This window comes from Myotis yumanensis, unplaced genomic scaffold (genome assembly GCF_028538775.1).
Source record: "Myotis yumanensis isolate MYYU_CA2020_CCGP unplaced genomic scaffold, mMyoYum1.0.hap1 SCAF_7, whole genome shotgun sequence".
Taxonomy (NCBI): Eukaryota; Metazoa; Chordata; class Mammalia; order Chiroptera; family Vespertilionidae; genus Myotis; species Myotis yumanensis.
Window position 1 is genome coordinate 9110076 of NW_027223758.1, and position 23673 is coordinate 9133748.

The 23673-nt window shown below is 43.6% G+C and overlaps 1 protein-coding gene across 5 annotated transcripts in view; it reads left to right on the top strand.

Annotated features, from left to right (window-relative positions):
* BCAS1 (brain enriched myelin associated protein 1) overlaps window positions 1–23673 on the top strand; it is a 70779-nt gene that overhangs the window by 23140 nt on the left and 23966 nt on the right. For 3 of the 5 annotated variants that reach the window (XM_070419739.1, XM_070419737.1, XM_070419740.1), the window contains exons 5-8: window positions 13319–13474; window positions 14369–14413; window positions 17242–17376; window positions 21748–21924. In XM_070419739.1, the coding sequence (XP_070275840.1) occupies window positions 13319–13474; window positions 14369–14413; window positions 17242–17376; window positions 21748–21924 (513 nt within the window). The remainder of the gene's footprint in view (window positions 1–13318; window positions 13475–14368; window positions 14414–17241; window positions 17377–21747; window positions 21925–23673) is intronic. The other 2 variants (XM_070419738.1, XM_070419741.1) reach the window with 2 other exon arrangements.

Sequence of the window (23673 nt, forward strand, 5' to 3'; positions counted from 1 at the left end):
GGTCCCTCATCTCAGTGAAGGGCGACTCCGTCCTGCCGCTGTCATTTAGGATTGGAATTAATAGAATCAATATCTTTAGTAAAGTAGTTAATTCAAACAGAAGCATTGCAGTCAAGGAGCCTAGGTTTCAACTCTGCCTCTGTCGCTACTGGCTGTGTGACCTTGTGCAAGTTACTTAACCTCTCTCAGCCTCAGTTTCCTCATCTGTAAAATGGGGATAATAATAGTACCCAGGATGTGCTCAAATGATTCACACTTGGGAAAATTAAATGTCATGAAAAATACTTAACATAGAGATACTGCATTTTGAAAAAAAGAAAATGTAGCTATATTAGGATATTGGTTTTTCTCCCTGTCTGTCACTCCACATTTTAGTCTTTTTATTCCTCCTTTCCGTAGTCCTCAACCAGAACTCCACAGGTAGCACAGTTGAATCTAATTTGAAAGCTACATAACCAAAGACGTAAGTTCAAATGTAGGTTTTAAAAAGTGCAGGAGTTGTGAAATTATTTTAGAAACAATAGAATTTAAATGCCCATACACATTATACCTCGTTTCTTAGTCTGCTTTTTAAGGGTCTCTACACCCTTCACTCTGTATTTCCAAGTGTACTTGCCACTATTCCCTTAAACTTCTCCCTTCAGTACGGCCAGCCTTGACCCTGGCAGATGTCCACTGCTTCCCTGTTTTCTCTGCCGGTATTTCTTTTCCTCTCTGTTTATCAAAAGTTTGCTTCACCCTCAACCCAAGTTCTGAAACTGACCAGACATCCCTCCTGAGGGGCTTCTGGCAGCATGAATCCCTCTGGCATGTTTTGCATGCTCTATTTTACATCAAATTCTGTGATAAAATCACTTTGAAGGAATCATCTCATTAAAACACCACAACTCGCCAGGGGATGTCTGTGTTTTTAGCATTGATAGAGATGAAGAAATCAAACCTGAGAGAAACCAACTCACTATTCCAAGTTTCATAGCTAAAGGAGAATTGGCCAACTCCATACTTACCATGTTCAACATTATGTTTTTACCAATTACTAGTATTTGAAACATGTGCAATAAGGTTGCAAATAGGCAAAATGGAATACTATTACTTTGGGGAAGTGCTATTCAAAAATATTAGTAAATAGAAAATCATAAATACCAAGTTAATCTCAAATTTAAAATAATAATTAAAAAAGAACCACCTGATTCCAACATTAGAAGGCCAAATGAATTATAATGTGTTTTGGTTTGGTTTGGTTTGGTTTGATTTGGTTTGGTTTGGTTTGGTTTGGTTTGGTTTGGTTTGTTTACGTCAGGGCCCCAAGGCCAGGCCGTTGGGCTTAGTTCCTGGGCAGTCAGAGCCCCAGGCAGGGTCCCTGAGCTGGCTCAGGGTTGTCACAGCCCCGGGGCCCAGTCCCGCTTCTCCAGTGTCCTCCGAGGACTGGCTAGCTAGGCTCACAGGGTCGGCCCTGTGGTTTCAGATGGCAGCCTTGGTTGCAAGTTGTCATCTTCACAATGTCCTATCAAATGAAAGGGGTTTCCTAAGACTTACCTAGGGCGACATCGAGTCACATGTCTATGTTTAGGTAGAAGGGAGGCTTGGGAAGTTTCTTCAGCAGAAAGCAGGCTCTGCCCTAGCGGTTAGCCTGCAGACTGAAGGATCCCGGGTTCGATTCCAGTCAAAGGCACATATCAGTTGTGGTTTGATCCCCGGCCCTGGTCAGGGTGCATGTGGGAGGCAACCAATCAATGTGTCTCTCTCACGTGGCTGTTTCTCTTTGTCTCTCCCCCTCCCTTCCACTCTCTCTAAAAATCAATGGAAAAATATCCTCAGGTGAGGATTAACAAAAGAAAAGAAAAGAAGGCAGGCTCTGCCAGCAAGGATGATGTACACAGATAGAAAACTTTACATCAGGAAGTCATTAAGTGTGTGGAACTAGTAGAGCTGCTGCAGCATCATTTATTAAATACACTATTGCACTAACTTTTACCTTGACTGTGACCCACAAGAAGGACAGATTTCACATCTTGACCATAGATACACGTACATACATGAAACAAAGAATTCACAAAATAATGCTATTCGTACAGCGCTAACACAGGCTGCTATTTTCTTTCTTTTTTTTCACTTTGTTCGATGTCAGTTTGAACCACTAAATTAGTTTCTAATCGACTAAGAGTCACAATCTAAAGTTTGCAAAACTCTATTCTACCGTAACCACCTTCTTTTCGGACATGGAGACAGTGGTGTTGCTGCCTCACTGTTTCTGATGCACCGGGTGCTCCCGTGCCCAGCACACACAGCAGGCACTCACATTTCCCAGCTGCCTGACCAGGGTGAGGATGACACCTATGTGACCACCTTCCAGTGGGTGCTCGAATATATTATCCCAATCTCATTGTCAGCTCTGCCTAACACTCCTTTAAATAGAACATGGTTTCAAAATAGAAGTCTGACATAAATGCGTTCACTTAGGTAAACTAGGTAAAATCATATGTGTGTACCATTTAGTTGGTATTTTTAATTCAGACTTTAACCTGCCGTGGTGTTAATCATGGCTGAAATATCAAGTGAAGGCTATGATGCAGAGTTTGCAAAATAAATTTTGAATTAACTGTTCCTTTCATGTTATCCAGTTTGATTCACTCCTTCCAGGGTGATAACAAAGCCCTAAGGTTACTAACTCACAGAGAGGTGAAGCCAGTTGCATAGAATCACACAGCTAGAAAGCCTACATGCCTAGCCTCTGTGCCTGTAAGTTCAAAAAGAGGGAACACTTTGAACCTTTTGAGACATCTAATATATGTATAAAATTTCTGGAAACATCAGTCCAACAAAATTGACCTAGAAATAGGACTCCACCATCAAGTACCTTTGGAAAATACTACTTGCTTTATACTATGGGTTCACAATGGACACCAGTCTACCAAAGGCTCTGAGAAGTCCTGCAGCAAGCCACCCACTTCACTTGGTTTAGCTGAGTGTTTCTCAAATGTAAATGTTCATGTAACTATTAGTTGTCTAATCAGCCGGGCATGTCTTCCAAGGAACCATTCTAAGAAATGCTGTTAGGCATGTAGACCAACATTGGGAAATGGTTTTATTTGACCTATGGTGTGTTAAACAATATTTTAATTAATTGATAATGTTTTAATTGGCAAAGTTGACAATATTTTTAAATTAGGAGATCTCAATACAATTCCACATTTCAGACATTTCTGGAAAATGGAACATTTTGTGGGACATAGTTGTGACTCTCCCTTGAGATGGGGCATTCGCTCTCCTGCTCACCCGAGTCCCCACCCCTCCATGGAGTTCCAGTGGGGCAGCCAGGGGCCGTGTCCCTTACTGCAGCACTGCCTTGTCATTGTCTGTGGCAGAGTGGAGAGTAAATTAAAATATTTACTTCCTTCACAGCACTTACCACAATTTGAAGCCGCTTAAGGTGACCATCTGGTTAATAAACTGTAAATCCAGCCCAGACTCCATCCGCTGACAGGTGTCAAACAATAAATAGGAGACATGAATACTTTTATTTATTCATTCAACAAACATCTGAGTGCTTTCTCTGTGCTAGGAATGGTGTTGGGTTCTGGGGTGATAGAACCACATACCTCAGGGGAGCTTTCATCCTATAAACAACAAACAAGAAAATTAATAAACAAAACAAACCGTTCCTGGGTATAAAAAGGGCTACAAGTGAAATAGTAGAGTTTTGAAATGATAGAAAGTGCGGGGCTGACCGGCAGCCCCTGAGCGACGGATGAATGATTGCTCTAACACATGTTTCTGTGAAAGAGAGGCTAAGGCACTACTTGGCTGTCACCGCCAAGTAGCCCTTTTCGCCTTCCTCCTTGGGCTTTTATTGTCACAACAACTTGAACTAAAATTACGCTCTAGATACAATCAGCAGGGCAGGTATCCTTGAGAAAGCACATGCTGCTCTAACCGGTTTGGCTCAGTGAATAGAGCGTTGGCCTGCGGACTCAAGGGTCCCAGGTTTGATTCTGGTCAAGGGCATGTACCTTGGCTGCAGGCACATCCCCAGTAAGGGGTGTACAGGAGGCAGCTGATTGATGTTTCTCGAGTATCGATGTTTCTAACTCTCTATCCCTCTCCCTTCCTCTCTGTAAAAATCAATAAAATATATTAAAAACAAAAAGAAAGCACATGCTTCTACAAAGTCGGTTCTTTAAAGACTAACCATAGAGATTCTAGCAAAACACCCCGGGGGATCGGACTTGTTTGGAAAAGTCAATTTAGGGGCTGCCCTCTTTGGCCAGGTCCTCTCAGAGGCCCAGCCTTTCGGAGAATCCTCCTTACAGACCTTCCAACCCAGGCCTGTGCTTCCCCACAAGGAAGTAGGAGGCCGGTCATTAAAATGGCGTGAGGAGGGGGTGTGGTCTGATCAGGAAATTCAGGGGGAAGGCTCTGATTTCTTTCCCTTTTCGCACAATGGCAAACCGCTCTTAGAGAGCCTGCCGCCTGATTCCGCCAGCATTCGCCGGTTCTCCCACCGCGGGAAAGGGTCTGTTAAACAGGTGACAAACACGTTCTAGGCTTTGGGTTATTAGCTTTTGCAGTTCGAAGTCATTTTTAACGGATATTTTTCCTCTAATAAATGTGAATGCCACTGTCAGAACCTGTTGGAACTGATCGTAGAACAGAAGAAGCTTCCACGAATCTCTTTGCCCAACATGACTTCCCTGGGAATCTCTGTCCACCCACTCTGTGCCCACAGCAATGTACGATTCTGTTCCATCTCATGTGCAGTGGACTTTAAGAGCGTGCCAACTCACGTGTCCTTAGGAATGTCCCCAAACTAATGACTGCTTTAAAAAAAAAAAACAGAAACAAGCAAGTAATATCTTACTGCATAGTCCTCTGCCCATATTTCACTTGCCATTGGAAATCAAGTTGACAAATTCACTTCCCCCTCCAGTGGAGGAGCTGCTGGGAAAGTGGGAAACCCTTGTTTATAGGGCGCAAGCATGCATTGCTTTCTTTGATTGATGTTTCCCACTCGCCTTCTATGACTACGATGAGCAACCGGTTTATTTAATGTCAGAAGGATAGCATCCCTGCCTCAGTCAGTGCCACGGATGAATGAGGCCCCTCCATGAAGGTGCTGGGCGCTAGGCTTCTGCCAAGATCTGGGTATGTAGTATCCTGAGGGTATGTCTACAGAGCATTATAGCAGGTGTTGATCTGATGATGTACAATAAAGCATCTTACTGGGTAACTGGTCGGGCCTAGCTCGAGTCAGTTCGTGGAAGCAGATAAAACGAACACCTTTACCTCTCTTCTCCCGAAAAGGGGAAGAGCAGTGGGTGAGGAGCAGATTTAGATCAGTGTCCTTGCAGCTTAGATCCCCCTCATGAAAAACATTTCAGAAGGCAACAAAAATCTACCTTTCACGTTTCCATATATTTTTAAAAATATATTTTATTGATTTTTTTTACAGAGAGAAAGGGAGAGGGATAGAGAGTTAGAAACATCGATGAGAATGAGAGAGAAACATCGATCAGCTGCCTCCTGCACGCCCCCTACTGAGGATGTGCCCGCAACCCAGGTATATGCCCTTGACCAGAATCGAACCCGGGACCCTTCAGTCCGCAGGCCGACGCCCTATCCACTGAGCCAAACCGGTCAGGGCGTCACGTTTCCATATTTTATGTTCTTTTTCTTTCCCTCTAAAATCTCCAGTGACTTTTTGTTGTTGTTGCTAATCCTCACCTGAGGATATTTTTCCCATTTCTTCTTAGAGACAGTGAAAGGGAGGAAGGGAGGGTGAGAGAAAGAAAGAGAGAGAGAGAAAAACATTGATGTGAGAGAGATACATAATATAACTGGTTGCCTTCTGCACACGCCCGATCAGGGTTGGGGATCAAACCTGCAACTCAGGTACGTGCCCTTGACCGGGAATTGAACCTCGACCCTGATGCTTGGGCCGATGCTTTAACCACTTACACTGGCCAGGGCAGAAATCTCCAGTAAACCTTAATCATCTACCTGGATCCCTGGGAGGCTTGTTTGAACCATGGCTCTTGGGCAGTACCCAGTTTTAAAGTCCTAAAACAGGCGTGCTTTCTCAATGAGCAATTTGGCATCAAGGGATTTATTGAGAAAAGGAGCAAATTTTTATGCACAAAACCTTTTTTTTTTTTTAGTTCCAGCGTCACAAGAGAAAAGCTGGAAAGATACAAAAGTTCCAATAGGGCGGCTTTTATAATGATTACGGCACCACCCTTCCACTGGACATCAGAAACAAGGATGACATAGAAATAGAATCGTGGGCATGTGAAGACAGTCATAATACAATGTTAATCAAGAAGAGCAGGTCCCACAGTGGCACATGCAGAAGGATCCCTTTGGGGGAGTGATGCCTGCCTGCCCGCTGGCCCACGCTTCACCCTTCCACCCAGAGGAGTGGAGAGTAAAAACTTGTGAATTGTTAGTAGTCGTTTCTGCCAGTAGGGGGTAAAGGGAGAATTTTACACTTTTCCTCTTTGTTCATCTATGTTTTCTCTTTTTTTAGAAAAGGAGAAACTGCCTAGCTAATTAAAAACACTACAATCTAGGTAACTTCCTGATTTCTCCACTAGGCTGCGCTGTGAGGCTTGAGGCATCCTGAGTTTAGTAGAAATTGCAACAGCAGCTACTAAAGGCTTCTTTTTTATTTTTTAGCTTTTACTTTTTTTATCTTTAATTTCTTTATTGGTTAAGGTGTTACAAATCTAACAGCTTCTTTAACGTTACTTTATGCTTACAATCATTCCCACACTGTGCAGCCCTGAGCTTGTGTGGCAAGTCCTTGTTCAGAAATCACGCTGACTTTTAAAGATACACTTAGAGCTCGTGTGCACTAACCCTCAGGAGGAGATGGGAAGGAGAGATTTTGTAGTTGCTGGGCAGCTTGGGGAGCCCTCTCATAACTGGCAATTCTTATGGTGGTGCTGCTTGTGTTCATTCCCCTTTTTTACCAGAGGGTTCAAAGATGGGGATACATTTGTATCCTTTGATGCAAATGGGGCAGGAATCGTGGGGGAAATAAACATACAAAATCAGCTGCAGTGATAGACCCTCCTTGGGTGAATTTTAGATTTGTAGTAAAGCAAAGGAAAATGATAATATTAATTACTTAATTAATACCAATCTGCTTAGGGAAGTGTGATGTTCCACAAAACATTTTTAGTAGACTTTGGGTTTGGAGTGAGTTACCACTTGTTTATTAACTTGCTTTCTTTTCAAGGCAAATTGGAAAACGTAAATCCCACCTTCAAGATTGAACCCAATGCCATTTTTCTCCATAAATCTGACAAAGGCTCTATGCAGGTGACGGTGCTCTCAGAAGGAGGAAAGGAAAGACTTAGTGATTGCCTGGAGACCACTGTTGCCTAGCAAGTCGTGCCCTTTGTGCTGTGGGGCATCCAAGTGGGAGAGGAAACTGGGCTTTTCCTTTTATTTTAGGCAGCACATGGCTCAAATTTCTAACAGATGGAGAGGAGCGGAGTAGTGGTTTTTGTACCAGTCAACATTTCTCAGACAAATTTCCCTGTGTTAAACGGTACGTTAAGCCTGACTCTTGGTACAGAGGTACAACATGAAACCAGTGAGGTACAATCAATGGGGAACTGTAGACAGGGCGAACATTTATCACAAAGTGTTCCAGACGAGACGTTCTTTAGCCTTGATCATCTTGCCTTAACTTATACTTTCACTTTGACATTGTCGACTTAGCTTAAAGGAGCCTGAAATCCAGTTGACAATTTACGGATGAAAGAAGGCCCCAGAAGTTCCATATGGGTTTTATTACAGACAATCAAATTATGATACAGCAGCATTATTTTTCAACATGACAAATTGTGATCACTTAACCAGCGTTCCTGTCTGATTGCTCTTTGAAGCCAACAGAAAGGGGGGAGATACAGGCTTCATCCACACGATGCAGCACAAGCGGACACCAGGCACACCTGTTGGCTTCAAAGAAGCTTCCAGACGTTGCCTGGAGGATGTGTGTGCATCTGTCTAAGATTTCTGTTTGCTGAGAATGATCTGGTGGCCTGATGAGAAGAGCAAAACCCTATTTGTAGTTAAGGACCAAGATCCTACCAACCCAATTGTTAAGGCACAGGCCACACACTGGTGGCCTTCGATTGGTCATCTTCCCAACCATGTGAAGTCTGGCCCGCGGGAGAGTTTTTAAAATTTGGAATTAGTCGCTCACATTATGTGATCATTGTAATTTTTAATGAAAATTAAGAAATTATAGAATGGTATACTTGTCTATCAACACCACCCTAATAGATGATCATTGTTTGTATTTTTAAATGTATCCTTCTAGGGTTTTTGGGGCATCCACAAGTAAATACAAACATAAGTTCTTTCTCCTTTTTTTTTTTTTTTTGCACAAAAGGTAATATAATATACACTGCTCTATTCTGTACTCTTTTTCAGTTAGCGCTGCTTTCCATATCTGTATAGAAAGAACACTGCTTTCTATTGCTGTACCACTTGCTCATTTGCAACACTTACATAGTTTTCTGTTGAGTAGATGTACCGTAATATATTTAACTAGGACTTTATTAATGGCATTTGGTTGGTTTCCAAACATTCACTATTGCCTCACTGCAAATCTCGTATCTTTGTTATTTCACACATGTGTGAATTGGGGTTTAGTATTAACTCTTAGAAGTGAAATTGCTGGCTAAAAGAACATATTATCTTCTTAAATTCTGTTGATAATGTCGAAATGTTATCAGGACTGACTTAATTTAGACTCCAATCAAAATTGTCTGAACGAGTGCCTGTGTCTCACCCGAGCCTCCCAACTGAATGTTTCCAAACATTTGGTTGTTTTCACTTTCAATCTTTCTTTTCATAACCTCTGGATTTTGAGTCAAAGTTACAAAAGCCTTTTCAATCCAAAATTATAAAACATTTTTCCATGTTTTCTTCTAGTATTTTTATTCCTTTGGATTTCATCTTATTATAGGTTTGAGTAATGACAACAGGTTAATTTGTTTTCAGATGGCCACCTTGTTGTCTCTACATTATTTATTAAAAAGTCCTTCTTCACTTTGATAGATTTGAGATGTCAGCTTTATTATACACTAAATTCCCATATGTCTTTGGATAAAATATTTTGTATATGGATGATGACAAAAATGTGGAAAATATATATAGCAGGGAAAAGGAATAGAGATACAAGAAAGTAAAATAGGAAAATCCTTGGTGAGACGATGATATTTAAGTAAACACCTGAAGGAAGAGAGATGATTGAGGCAATGCAATGTGGTACTTTAAACAAGCTTTTTGGCCCTGGCCTGATACCAGACAGCTCAGTTGGTTAGGGTGTCATCCCAATATGCTAAGGTTGCAGGTTCAATCCCGACCAGGGCACATACAGGAATCAACCAATGAATGCATTAATGAGTACAACAACAAAGCAACCTCTCTCTCTCTCTCTCTCTCTCTCTCTCTCTCTCTCTCTCTCTCTCCCTCCCTCCCTCTCTCATCAATAAAAGAGCTTTTTGCCTCTAAAATCACTTGGGTATTGGGTCAAATAAATCCCTGCTCCATTCTATGATCATAGGCAAGTTTGCATCAATTTATTAATCAGTAAACATGAAATTACAAATACTGCATACTTTATGGGATCATTCTAAAAATTAAATTTGATCTTTTTAACTAGCTTAGCATTGAGCCTGATCCATCAAATTTGGTCATTTTTCTTATTATCACAGACGTTTGTCTTTCTCATTATACGTTCCTGAAAGAATTCATGGCTTCAAAATATTCCATTGGGTGGTCATAGGTCAATCTCAAGTGTTAATATCCACATGCTGCTTTATTTACCTACTAGAGGCCCGATGCACGAAAATTCGTGCAAGAGTAGGCTTCCTTCCCCCAGCTGCTAGCATAGGCTTCCCATGGCACCGGGACCCAGACTAGCTTCCCTTGGGCTGCCCGCAGGCACTCGGGACCCGGGCTGGCTTCCCTCCAGCCCCAGCTTCGTCAGGAAGGATGTCCAGAATGAGATCCGGAAGGATATCCAGTCTAATTAGCATATTACCCTTTTATTATTATAAATTCCAGACTTTTTCATGGATCTTCATCCTTACTCTTCCAGCACTACCCTATAATCCTTTTTTTTTTTTTTTTTGGTATTTATTTATTTATTTAATCATTTCAATCATTTTTTTTAAACTTTCAGTGGACCTACATTATTATATTAGCTTCAGGTGTACACCTCAGTGACCAGACTTAATTACTTATTACATAACTTAATAAGTGATCACCCCAGTAAATCGCTCACTGATCCAGCACCATGCCTAGTTATTAGAATATTATTGTATCCTATAATGCTTTTTAAAAACTTTTTAACCTTGAAATTCTTGAAGATTCACATCATTGGTGTTTGGCTGATGCAGAGCAGTTATTGTGTGAAAGCTTTGTGTTGCTAGACTGGCCCTTCGTTTGAGAGAGTGGCTTTTTGAGAGGATTTTTTGGTCAACGCCCACTGGTATTTTCAGGTAGCCAGCCTCTTTAATTCCAAGTCTAGGACGTATGAGGCCAAAAGGAACCCTGGGGAATTCACGCCGTGTTGTTCCTCAGGTCCTAGCTGGTCTGCTTCTCCTCTCCACCTTTCAGAAGCCTTTATGTTTGTTTTCTATCTAATATCGAGAATTTTCCGTTGTGGGGAATAGAAGGATGAGGGAACGTGTATATTCTCCATCTTCCTGGAAGAAGAATTCTTATGTTCTTTGTTAAAAGGCAGTCTGAGAAGAAAAACAGGGCTCAAGTTCAAGCTTAATTTCAATTTGAAAAATAATAGAACTCTCCCTCAGAAAGAGGCCCCTGTAAGCAAACCGCCTCCTTGCACTGAGCGCCTGGTCATCCTAAGTTGCTGTCCAAGCCCTGAGACGTTGCTGCACCTGGAGTCAGAGGTGAAAAGGACTCCCAGGGAAACACCTTCAGGTGGAAACCCCTGGGGCAGACAGGAAGGCTGGGGGGGCTCCTCTCTTCCTGAGTTCTGTGGAGCTGCAGCCCCCCCTCAGAGTCCCTTTCCTCCGTGAAGAAGTACTAAGGGTCCCCTCTCCCTTGCTCAGAGGAGACCCATCATGGCAAGTTTTCCCTGATAGTAACCTTGTCCATGTGACCCAACCTGGTCCGTGCGGATCCAACCTGGTCTAGGCGACCCAACCTGGTCCGTGCAGACCCAACCTGGTCCATGGGGATCACCTGACATTCTACCAATTCATTTCTTTTTCAGTTGATTTTGCTGTATTTCATGTTATTTCCAAGAAGTTCGATAAACGTTCCCTTGTGTTTAGTCCTGGGAGCAGGGTGACTGAGACTCAGATCCTTCCGTCCCCGTGAGCACTGGGGCCCAGCCCATGGGCTGTGAGACCGGAGTGGCTCAGAGCAGCTGGCCCAGCCTAGGAGTCAGGGACCTTCAGAATAGATGCCTCCCCCACATCCCCACACACAGCCTCTTAAAGAAGCCTGTTCCTCGTCTTTAGTTTCTCCCTTGCAGTCCTCACTGCCTGAGTCATATGTCACATTTACTGATTTATTTGTTTTGGGGGGAGGGGGGCATGGAGAGGGGTGTCAAGGAATCAGCTTCCCTCACTTTATCCACCTCCAGGCCAGGCTCCCCTCTCTGAGTCCACATTCCCCAGGCACTGCCCTGCCTGTCTGAATGTGTTCCATGTATCACCTGCCACCCCTGCCAATGAACCAAACAGCTTTTCAGACCCAAAGTCACACCTGGTGAAATTTTCCTTTTTTGTGTGAGAATATAAAGTTATAAAATGTGCACACTTCTTGACCCAGAAATTTCACTTCTGGGAATTTCCTCAAAGGAAAATGTAGATACACATGATTGATTGAAACCACCGTTTATAACATCCTAGATGTAAAACCATAAGTGCCCGTCAATAAGGATATGAGACAGTAAATAATGTCACAACCAGACAATAGAGTAGCACGTGAGACATGAAGGATGATACAGATCTAAATGTATTGCAATGGAAAGGTATTTGTGCTATTTTATTACGTGGGGGGAAAATGAGTTGATACAGGTAGCACCATCCCATTGATATAAAATTTATTTACATCCATTCATCTATTAAGTAGTCAAATGGTCCATATGTATTGAATGCCTGCTGTGGCCCTCCCTTCCCTAGATATTAAAGAAACAGCAGTAAGCAAAGTCGATGTAACCCCTGTCTTTGTCGAGCTTCCAGTCTCGTGGGAATAGGAAGACCGGGATAGATACCGAGTAAATAAAGGAAAATGTTGTCATAGCTAAGACAGAAAAGGGCAAGGGACAGTCTTAGAACAGTGGGAGAGGGGGGATTGAGGAGGTGACTTAAGACTTGAAGGATGAATGGAAATTATGCATGGGCAGACAGAGAGGGACAATGTTCCAGATAGAAAGCCTTGAGGTTGGAACTAGCTTCCAGTATGTTTGAGAAACTCAAAGAAAGGTGGCGGGAGAGAGTGGAGTAAAGGAGAGAGTGCCACCCAGAGCCTGGAGATGAGGACATGGGCCAGACCATGTAAGACATGGGAGCCCCTGATTCCATGGGCCATAGGAAGCCTTTGGAGAGCGGGAAGGAGTGGGAGGCTGGGGTTTGCTGAGTCAGTAATGGATTGGAGGAGTCCAAGCAGATGGGGGGGGGGATGGGGGGCAGGGGATGGGCGAGGAGGGGAGGGGGAAGTGCAGTCATGGGGTGGAGAGATGGCCAGGACTTGACCCAGAGTCACAGAAGTGGAGATGAGACAGGAGAACAGAGTCAGAATGCATGCTACCCCTTGGCTGAGTTAGAGAGAAACTCAGTCCCTATATCACCTTCCTGGCACCAATAAACAACCAGATCCAGGCAACACAATTATTATTTTAAAATATCAGTTCTTTTTTTTAGTTGCTATGATTCACCATTGTGTGGATTATGAGAACTCAGACACGTCTCTGGGGATCACCGGACTAGGAGACCACAAAGATGGAGACCATTGGCATCATGTACAACCTCTTTGCAGAATTGGGAGAAAAGGGTTTTTGTTTGGAATGCAACGTGCACGGCTGTGTTTGTTACCCTGCAAACAATGTCCCTCCAACTAGCTGCAAATGCTGAATATGTTAGAAAGAGCGGAAGGGAGGGGGAAGAGTGACTCTCATAAGCTCCTGATTGTTCTACACACCCGTGGGCAGATGAAGTATGGCTGGAATTAGGGGGCAAGGGAGAGAGGGGTGTGAACCAAAAATATTACTTTGAGAGTCTACATTCAACAAGTTGCAACTGTGAAAATGCTGTTTTGCTCCTAGGACATAGTTGCAGGCCAAGACAAGGGACAGGAAGTCACACCCGTGAGTTGCTCTCTCCCCCGGGACCCTGAAGAATTGGAGATTGCCAAGGAGGACCCCCAGACAACAGCTATCACTGAGGATAATAATCCCATCATGAGCTTCTTTAAAACACTGGTAAGTCATTTCCTTCCTTTTCCCCTCAATTCTATTGCTCAAAAGTTTTGTTATTCTAAGAATAATGCACATTTGAGTGTCATTGTTCTGACTGATGCAGCTGGGACACTGGAGAACAGCGACAAGATGTGTTTTGCAAGGAAATTGTTATAACAGGCCTTCAATGTGGGAGACTTCGGAAATGGGAGCCATGGGTGCCCAAATTCCATAACGTTGAGCTGGATTGTAATGGAACTCTATTGCAACTGGATGGTCATTGATCATGAAAATAACTGGAGAATACTTCCTCAAGTTCTTAACCTGTCAAAGCATTTTGACACTCACATGGCAAATATGATAGAAACCACTTTCTATCTTGTTCCAGCTCAGTCAACCATTTGAATTGGATGGAGGCAGGAACCCATGCCTCCCATGGCTTGCTCATCTCTGACCCTGAGGGGAAGAGCCCACGGCCTGGCACATGCCAGATACTCAGAAAGGGGCTGGTAAATGAAGTCATTAAGCAGACAGCTCCAAGTGTGTCTGGGCTAGTTCCAAAGGCCAGGACTGACTTCAGAGGAAAAACCCAAAAAACACCAAAGGGTTGTACATTTGTGGGATTCGTGGCAGAATCAATGGAAAGTCTGCAGCATTCCACCAGTCAGTTTTTTAATGTGGTCAAATTCTTGGTGAATGTATGAGATCTGATGCATTTCATTATAAAACATTCTCTTTTGTTAACTTTTGTATACTAGATATACCAGCAGTCTGTGGGCTTCGACTCTATCATAAGGATTTTGGGTTACATTCTTCACCTGTAGAGTGAATTAGAATGACCTAAAAGCTATGTGTCTATGAAATAAAATAGCCCTAAAGAGCTGTAACTTTTAACATTTGCTTTCTCAAACTTTTAAGGTGTCACCTAACAAAGCTGAAACAAAAAAAGATCTGGAAGACACGGTAGGTAGTTTGAAGTGTGTTTGTGTTTGGGTTCGTGTATAGAATTGGATTTGAATTGGTATCTGCTTCTTTGTTTCTTGAATTTTTGTGTGTGGATATGCTTATGCACATATGTACATTTTTAGCAATTTAATAGCACTGTTAGATTGTCTTTAAATGTCTCATTTATGTTAATGGCATTTTAATAAAAATTTTAGTGGGAAGCTTGAAATATATGCCAATTCTGACTAAATAATGTCACAACAATCCATTTCTTATATAGAAGAAGAGCAGAGTACTAATAATTATCTATCATCTTGGTCTCTTTAGCTGTATGTAGAGAGACCCAGGGAATATAGTCAAAATTAGCTCATGGAAATGAGGAAGAGGTGAGACTCAATTTATAGTGGAAGTAAAGGCTGCTATATTTTTGGTCTTTAAAAAAAATATGTTCCTTGTTTTTCATGGCGTTTGGGGAAAAAATAAACTCACTGCAAAGGCACTTATTTGATGAAATGAAGTAGTCACCAGTGGACACGCCCAAGGAGTTAGGGTGCCCTAGAGACCCGGGATTTTTTCACTATCATCCTGAAATTCAGCCAATTCCCCTCAAACTAAACTTGTTTGGAATGACTGCTTTCTAGAGATGTTTCCCTTCACACTTGACAAAACTGATTATCTCTAGTGGATCACGTGGCTTAAAGTCCATGGAGCTCCTAAGGAAAGTTTAGCTTGGTGACAGCTAAGTGTCTTTCGTCCTCCTTTTAATAACTGAGAGTGTTTTGAAAGACACCAGGACCAAATAAATGGCTTGGCCAGCCTGATGCATCTGCTGCCCATATTTGAAGGGACTAAGTTATGAAAAGGATCCTAGAATTTGTCACTGACCTGTGTTTGACCTCTGGTCCTACAACCCAATTGCTATGTCATCCTAACCTGTCTGAACCCAAATCTCCACATTTATAAAATGGGGATAGTAAAAATTTTATCTCTCCGGCCCAGGATTGAATGAAAGATGGACAATGCCTGGTAAACCATGGAGCTCTCTTCAAATGCCGGTGATCCCTATTCCCATAACCACTGTAAGGCAGACAGCACTGTGATTACATTTGTCTGGTATTGACTAGTTTCTCTAGAACTTTATGCTTTTATTGAAAAAATAACACACAGCCGGTGTGGCTCAGTGGTTGAATGTCGACCTGTGGACCAGGAGGTCACGGTTCAATTCCCAGGTCGGGGCACATGCCCAGGTTGCAGGCTCAATCCCCAGTGTGGGGCGTGCAGGAGGCAGCCGATCAATGATTTTTCTCTCATCATTGATGTTTCTATCTCTCTTCCCTCTCCCTTCCTCTCTGAAATAAATAAAGACATACTTTTTTAAAAAAAAAGTAAAAGAAAAAATAGATATCTGATTCATGTACATGTGTTTTCCTATGGAATTATTCATTTGCTATAAGGCAGCCAGTGTCAAGTTCAATGAATATTTTGGGTCCAAAGTTTCTCTTTTGGGTCTGTGTTTTGTATTGTTTGAGGACACATAGCACAATAGGCTGTAAACAGTGGGGTATGTGGGTGTGTTTTGTGGCTTAAGTAACCTGATGCTCTCACTCCCTTCAGCTGCTCAGACACCAGACTGGTCCTCCACCCAGAATGTGGTCCCAACTGAACGGGCCTGGCTGATAAAATCTCACTGTCCAGCCCTGCCAGCTGGGGGGTCCCTGCTGGTGGAGCCAGGTTTCAAAGGAGGGTTTTGTGAATGTAGGTTGTCCTTGACACCCACAGACCTCTTTCTACAGCCCTGGTTCTCATACCTGGTCTTTGTGACCTGTTTTCTACTGCAGTTCTTGGAATCATACTTTTGAAATGTCTGTGCTATTTGTCCATCCTTCCATTTAGGGAATTTTTAGCACACTGCACACCCCACACAAAATCACACACACACACACACACACACACACCCCATTTGTAACTTGAGTCAACAATTCTGAGTGGTTGTGGCTGGGCTACTTCAGTTCCTATCTCTCCCCACTTTGGCTCAGTGAACTGGCTCAGACTAGAAACTTCTTTGGCCTGGGAGATCTGCCCATCTAGAAGTCAGCTAACATTTTTGTGGGTGATACTGCTTCCCTGAAGTCCCTAGCACTGAATTAAAGGAGGTTCGTTTGGGAAAGAAAGTCACTTGATTCTAGGACGCAAAAATCTATCATTTGTTGTCTTCAAATATTTATTTTCTTTCCCATGTGGCAGTACCACTTAGATCAGCGGTTCTCAACCTGTGGGTTGCGACCCCTTTGGCGGTCGAACAACCCTTTCACAGGGGTCGCCTAAGACCATCCTGCATATCAGATATTTACATTACGATTCATAACAGTAGCAACATTACAGTTATGAAGTAGCAATGAAAATAATTTTATGGTTGGGTCACAACATGAGGAACTGCATTTAAAGGGTCAGAAGGTTGAGAACCACTGACTTAGATATTTAAAACTGTCAAGTAGAGACTGTGTTACCTTTTTAACTTGGTAGATTTTTCATCTGGGTATTTTATGTCCTATAGACAGAGTTGAAATGTTCTGTCATTGTCTTTAGCAAATAAAGTTGTGTTTATCTGGGTCACTGAACCAAGTTGCCCTGGTGAAAACCCATGTGTGCCTGCCGTGGACTGTGCTCTTTAGCAAATCACCTTTGAGAGTCTCAAAGAGAGAAACAGCCACATGACGTCTTGTGGTTGGGGGATGCAGGTGATATGCTGCGAATTGTCGAAGTGCTTGAATGTACTTAAAAACAATGGAGGGAATGGATTTTGTTTAAAAACAAAGTGCTAAGCTGTGACTGCTGTTGCCCAAAAGGCGTGCAAAGCAGAAAGTGTCTGTGATGGGCAAGCTGGGCAGAAGACACTCGAGATCCAGGCGAAAGGCGCCAAGAAAAAGCACCTGGACAGCCCCAGGCTAGGACTCGCCTTTAGACGGTTCTTTAGGCATAAGGTCTGTATTTGTTGAACTAAGAGGAGAACAAAGAACCCTGGTCTTCACCGCACAATGCACATGCCATTCCGTATCCACCCAGCTCCACTTCAGAGAAGAGAGAGCCTTGGGTGGTTGGGACTATTAAAGGGGGATTCAAGATTCTGTGTATCAAATTTCAGTAATTTTTTTAAAGTCTCCATATATATAAACATCTCACACTCGTTTCTTCCTAGCGTGGACCAGGGTTCTGAAACTATTCTTCTAACCCAGTGTTTCCCAAATGTTGAAAGTATGCATGCCACCATCATCACTTTTGTCACATACACTATTATTTACTTGATATTTTTATATTGAAGTCAACCCATTTTCTAAAGGCATCTTTAAAAGAAACTTTATATTACATTTTACATAGGAAATCAGAATCCTCGTAAGAGGAAGGTAACTATTAATATGGCTAATTAAAAAAAAGAGCTTACATTCTAGTTACCTTGTTTGTGTTAAGTCCAAATCCAACGCCCTTTGGAGCTTTACTGAAAGGCAGTTAGCCACCAGCAGACCAAGAATTTCCCCCAGATCTTCTTGGGATAATTCAATGAGAGTTGAAAAAGGAAAAGTATTTTCACTATTTGAGTGTCATTTCATGTCATATCTCTATGCAACGTAAAATCCTCTCTGATACCACCAGTGGTATGCTTTCTACACTTTGGGAAATACTCTTCTAACTTAATTGTTAACTTAAAGATAACAATTTTATCTCTCTGTGGCCTATTCCATCCATTGCCTGTATTAACTGAGCTTATACTGAACCCACATGAAAACCCAGGCAGAACAAAGCAATGAATGGGCAGAACAAGTTCTATCTCATGTCCTTAGGAGTCCTCTGGGAGACTTCACTCTTCTCATGGCTAAGAAGATGCCAGTGTTGGTCTGGAACCATCAGTTAAAAGCACCCTTGAATTGGGCCAGCGGGCTTGGGAATGTGTCTAAAATATCAACCATTCTGCACTAAGTTGAATGATCTTATTAAAAAATGTCCCCAGCTGGATGTGATAGCCCCAGGATTGTGTATGCAAATGAAAGCTCCATAGAAATTCTCATGGGTGAATCTATATTTGCATAAACGTGTTAGGAAGCCACCCTTCAATTTCCATACAGGCTTTTTTTGTTCTGTAAAGAGAGAAAGGGGTGATAGAATTTGCGACGGAAGGGGCAACGTTAAAAAGCAGTGGTACTGTGTGCGGGAGCCCGTTTGGTAACAGCCAGTGAAACGCCATAGGCCTCATACGGGGGGATCCAGCTGAGCTCATCTGGAGCCCTGATGAGTAGGGGCCTTGGAAGTGTGAGATGAGTACTCAGCCCCAGCCCTGCATTTCACGATGACATTCATCTCACACCCAGAATTCCTCCCCCTTCCCTGAACCACCCAAGTTCAATCTTCCTAGGACCTCCCCAAATCACTGGCCTCCCCTCCTGCCCCTGAGGTGCATATTGGGTGGGATGGGATCGGAAATGACTGGAAGGTGCAGAGGCAGTCCCTTTCTGGGATGCTGTAATTCGCATGCAAGGACTTTGGGGTTTTGCCTTGAGTCCCACTCAGTCTCTTTTCATGTAAAAGTGGAGTAAGGGGATTCCCTAATGTTCTTAATTCTCATATGCAGCAGTTTGGTAGCTCTCCCTGGCTCTTATCTCCAAACCTAGGACAGTTTGTTTATTTTCTTTACTTGATTATCCTGTTGTGCAAGAAGATCAGAAAATAGGGCCATTGAAACTGACCAGGCAGATTCTACCAATAAACCTTGTGTCATGATTACAGGAGGTGTGATTAAAATCATTCTTCTTGATTTTATTGTAACCTAGAACAGAAAAGAAGAAATCCAAGCCCTAGCTGGTTTGGCTCAGTGGATAGAGCATCGTCCCGAGAATGGAAAGGTCTCGGGTTTGGGTGTGATTCTGGTCAAGGGCATGTACCTCTGTTGCACACTCCATCCCTGGCCTGGTCGGGGCGCATGCAGGAGGCAACCAATTGAGGTGTCTCTCTCACATCAATGTTTCTCTCTGTGTGTCTCTGCCCCTCACTTCCACTCTCTCTAAAAACCAATGGAAAATATCCTGGGGTGAAGATGAACAAAACAAAATAAAAGCAATTCAAGGATGAAATACTTTCTTCTAGTTTTGCTCTAAATGGTTACCAATTCTGGTTAATGCCTAGGTTTGTTTCTCTAAGTCTCAATTTTCTTCCTATAAAAAGAATTCTTTAGTCTAAAAAAGTGGAGAAGCCTGGAATTAATAAATGGAATAGCATTCTTGCTATAAAGAATAAAAGTGTCAGCTCTCCTTGGCTGAATCTGAATCTGCAATGCCTCAGATTGGAACCTTCTTCTCATGAGTCCCCAAACACTGGGCCTGACCACAGGCTCAGTGGCGGGCGTTGTTTTGGTGCTTTGGCCACGCCCAGAAGTGCCGCGTCCCCACTCAAGTTTTCCCGAGGGGCAGTCATCAATCCTGCTAGCGCCCTTACGGTTGCTTAACGACCCCACCCACGCTGTTTGGACGGTAAATCTGTGCTTGCTACTTATCCTGAGGTGCTGTGGTATCTGTCCAGCTTGTGGCTGCCCCGTCATTGTGCTCAGCCCACTCAGCCAAAGCTCCATGAGGGTTCCACATACACAACTGAAGCCCCCAGATTCTGAAGTTCTAGAATTTCTCCTTCTTAAAAGAAGCACAGAAAACACAGCATGTGGCTTCAAACAGTCAAATTGATGTCCTTTGCAAACACCCTTTGGAGAGGCGATGTGCTGTGTGGAAAGAAAGCCAAAGTTCAGAGCTGAGGCCAGGCTGTGGCCCCTAATTAATGTGGAGCAGATCATATGCCTCAGTTTCCCTGTCCCTGAAAATTCGGGCATTGGCCCAGAGGGTCTCTAAGACTCTGTCCAACATCAAAAGTACCAAGAAGCTTCCTGAATTTCCACACCGCAGTTTTACTGCCGGATTTTTTTTCTTTTAGTCAGAGATCTGACATCCCTGGAATTGAAAGTGCTTGTGTCACTAACTCCTGGAGCACAAATCATAAAATGAAGATGCTTAAAAGAGGTCAGGTCAGATGGACCGAGTGTTAAAATAGGTTATGCTGGCCAGACCCATGTGGCTCAGTGGCTGAGTGTCAACCTGTGAACCGGGAGGTCGTGGTTCAATTCCCGGTCAGAACACATGCCTGGGCTCAATCCTCAGTGGAGGGCATGGAGGAGGCAGCCGATCAATAATGCTCTCTCATCATTGATGTTTCTATCTCACTCTCCCTCTCCCTTCCTCTCTGAAATCAGTAAAAATATTTTTTAAGAGAAAATAATTGCTAATGCCAGTGTTCACTCATGTTGAGATCAATTGAGACTCTCTTCCTTCTAACTCTCTTTACCCCATGACTCAGGAGGAGGCAGAGCATGGGAGGTCATGGCCCTGTCCCTGAGGAAGTCAGACATCCTGGAATTGGACCTCAGCGTGGCCACCCAGAGTGGGAACAAGGAGAGAGAGAGAGAGAGAATGGGGAAGGAGGACAGGAAGAGAGAGAGAGGAGGGGGAGAGAGGAAGAGAGAGAAGGAGGGAAGGAGGGAAGGAGGGAGGGAAGGAAGGAAGGAAGGAAGGAAGGAAGGAAGGAAGGAAGGAAGGAAGGAAGGAAGGAAGGGAGGAAGGGAGGAAGGAAGGAAAAGAGAGAGAAAATAGGGGTCAAATGAATAACACTTGAAGTTTTGAGTTTTGAGTCAATTACAATCTATTCAATTACTTCTAATTTAGATATAGAGGCTCCATCTAAAGGTGAAGAAATGGGGTTTGTGGAGGCTCTCCCCACTCAAGAGCCTTTCACTCAGTCTAGCTGTCTCATACGTACTCGTAGCCTGGGTCAGCGATCTCCACAGTGGAGTGTGGGAGAAAAATCGAAAACTTCCCTTTTTAATTATATTTATTTTAACCCTGCTGTAATTTTGAACTGGGGTTAGTAAAACAATGCATCTCTCTAAGATAAACAGACATGCGTGTTGGAGGTGCATGTTCAAAATGTTTGTACTGATAGGAACATAATCAACATCACCTGAAGACCAATGGCCTGGGTGCGCATTAACCTTCTAACTGCGAAGTGCCTCTTACAATCATCTGGATTCCTAATGAGCTACTTACATAAACATAATCAATAACGGTTCCGTGGGTATTTTTGTCCAAAAGGAAAGTCTCTTGACTTTTTCCAAGATTTTAACACAAACCCACATTCATAGGAGCATATTTGGAAAAGTATGAAGAAAATTAACATGCACAACCCCAGCCCATGTTTATAGAAAGAGAGATCTTTCACTTTTGAGATCTGGAGATCATTTTCAATTTTGCTTGAAAACTCTATAGGGTGCTGAAAAGTCACCTGCTACGTCAGCAGACCTGAAGTCAGACAAAGCCACCTTTGTACCCCAGGAGACCCAAGGGGCAGCCAAGAATCCTACACCCACAGAAACAGCAAAGGAGGGTGCCAAGCAGAAGGGGGGGCCCTCCCCTCTGCCTCTGGGCAAACTGTTCTGGAAAAAGGTAAGTGCTGGTCTCAAGATGTGGAGAGGGCGCGGGGCCGGGATGACTTGAGAAGTTATTTCCGTTGGGCCAATCAATGAGCTCAGCAACATGTGGTGTTTCTTTCTCTTCTGCAAAATGACTCAAGTGGCCATTGAGTGGAAGACTTGCTCATTGACTCAGAATGACATGCCTCGCATAGTATAAACATGTGTTTCGTGGGAAAGGAAGGGAAAGGAACAAGGAGAATACTTCATTCTTGGAATTACTCCGGTTCATGACTGCGGGTTGTGGTATTTCATGACTTCATTGTCTTTTGAAAATCACTTATTACTTGACCTCCCCCCATCCCCCACCCCCGGCTTCCTCTGAGCACTCAGCCCCTGGGCTCTGTTTGCCCCTCCAGATGTAAGCAGTCACTAGAAGCACCAGGTTTCACACTCCTTTGGAAAAGCCAAGGTGTCCACCGGCTTCCCACGGGGCAAGCACACAGCGTGCTCTGTGGTGGGAAAATGTAAACCACGGTCTGCTCTGTTCCTCTCTAGAACGGAGGAGCCGTGCGAGGGAATGGTTTGGGTGGGGCTGAGTCATTCTGAGAGCTATTGCTTGGTCATCACAGCTGCCCCACATGTTCCCAAGTCTTGCGTGTTTTCAATGTGGCCAAACGATGAGCAAGACGTGGTGGGTGAGGCGGGCGGTGGGTGTGATCCGTAGAGCTGGGAAAATCCAATTTAACAATTTCATCAAAACCCATGCCACCTGCACACACGGCCAGGCAGGTGATGATTCAGGCGCCGCTGGGGAGTTAGTTTATTCTCTCGTCTGGAATCCTGGATTCCTAGATGGTTTTCTGAATGTCCTCCCTGTGAGTTTTCCTGTTGTGAGGAATTCTTCCTTCCAGGTTCTGCCCAGAAACAAACTCCAGCACCAAGTGAAAACTTTGGGTGATGCCATCTGGTGTTCAGTTCAAACCCTCTTCCCTCACCAACCACCGATGACTTATTTTCAAAAATCTTTTATCAGCAATATAATGTAGGGGACAGTTTCTAGTGAGTGACATCCACATAGGGGCGGCAGGGCACATGAGTTTGGTGGCCCATAGTCAAACAGGTTTACTTTTATCCTATCTAATAATAGACAAACATGGTAATTGACCGTACTTTCGCTACGCCTCCCATTGGCTAATCAGCATGATATGCAAATTAACCACCAACAAAGATGGCGGCTAATTTGCATACTGCAGGCAGGGCGGGACAGCACCATCCCACCTGGCCTGCCTTATCCGGGCCTGCTATCTGCGACCCGGGGTGGTGGGCGTCCTGTGTGAGACCCAACCCTGGGCGGCTGGGCGGGGCAGCAAAGGTTTGAAGGTGGCTCCGGCCGGAGTGAAGGCCTGGGTCCCGGGTGCCGGAGGAAAACCAGTGCCGGCAGCCAGGGGAAGGGAAGGCCTATTGCACGAATTTTTTCATGCAACAGGCCTCTAGTTTAAATATATATAAATTTAAAGTGTATTAGGAAAAACAGAACTGGCACATTGAACTTGGTTTAACGTATATTTTGTTCAAGGTAAGAGATAGGTTTCAAAAGCAGCCCAGTTGCAAGGCAAGTGCAGCATAAGTCACGGTACTGACAGTAAGTAAGTAAAGGTAAAGTGGGTCCTCCCGGAAGCAGACCCCGAGACAGAATCCATGTGTAAGAGGAGAACGAGTGTGAAGGATAACGGGAGTGGCAGGAGGAGGCACAGAGCCTGCCCACCAATCAGAGCCGGAC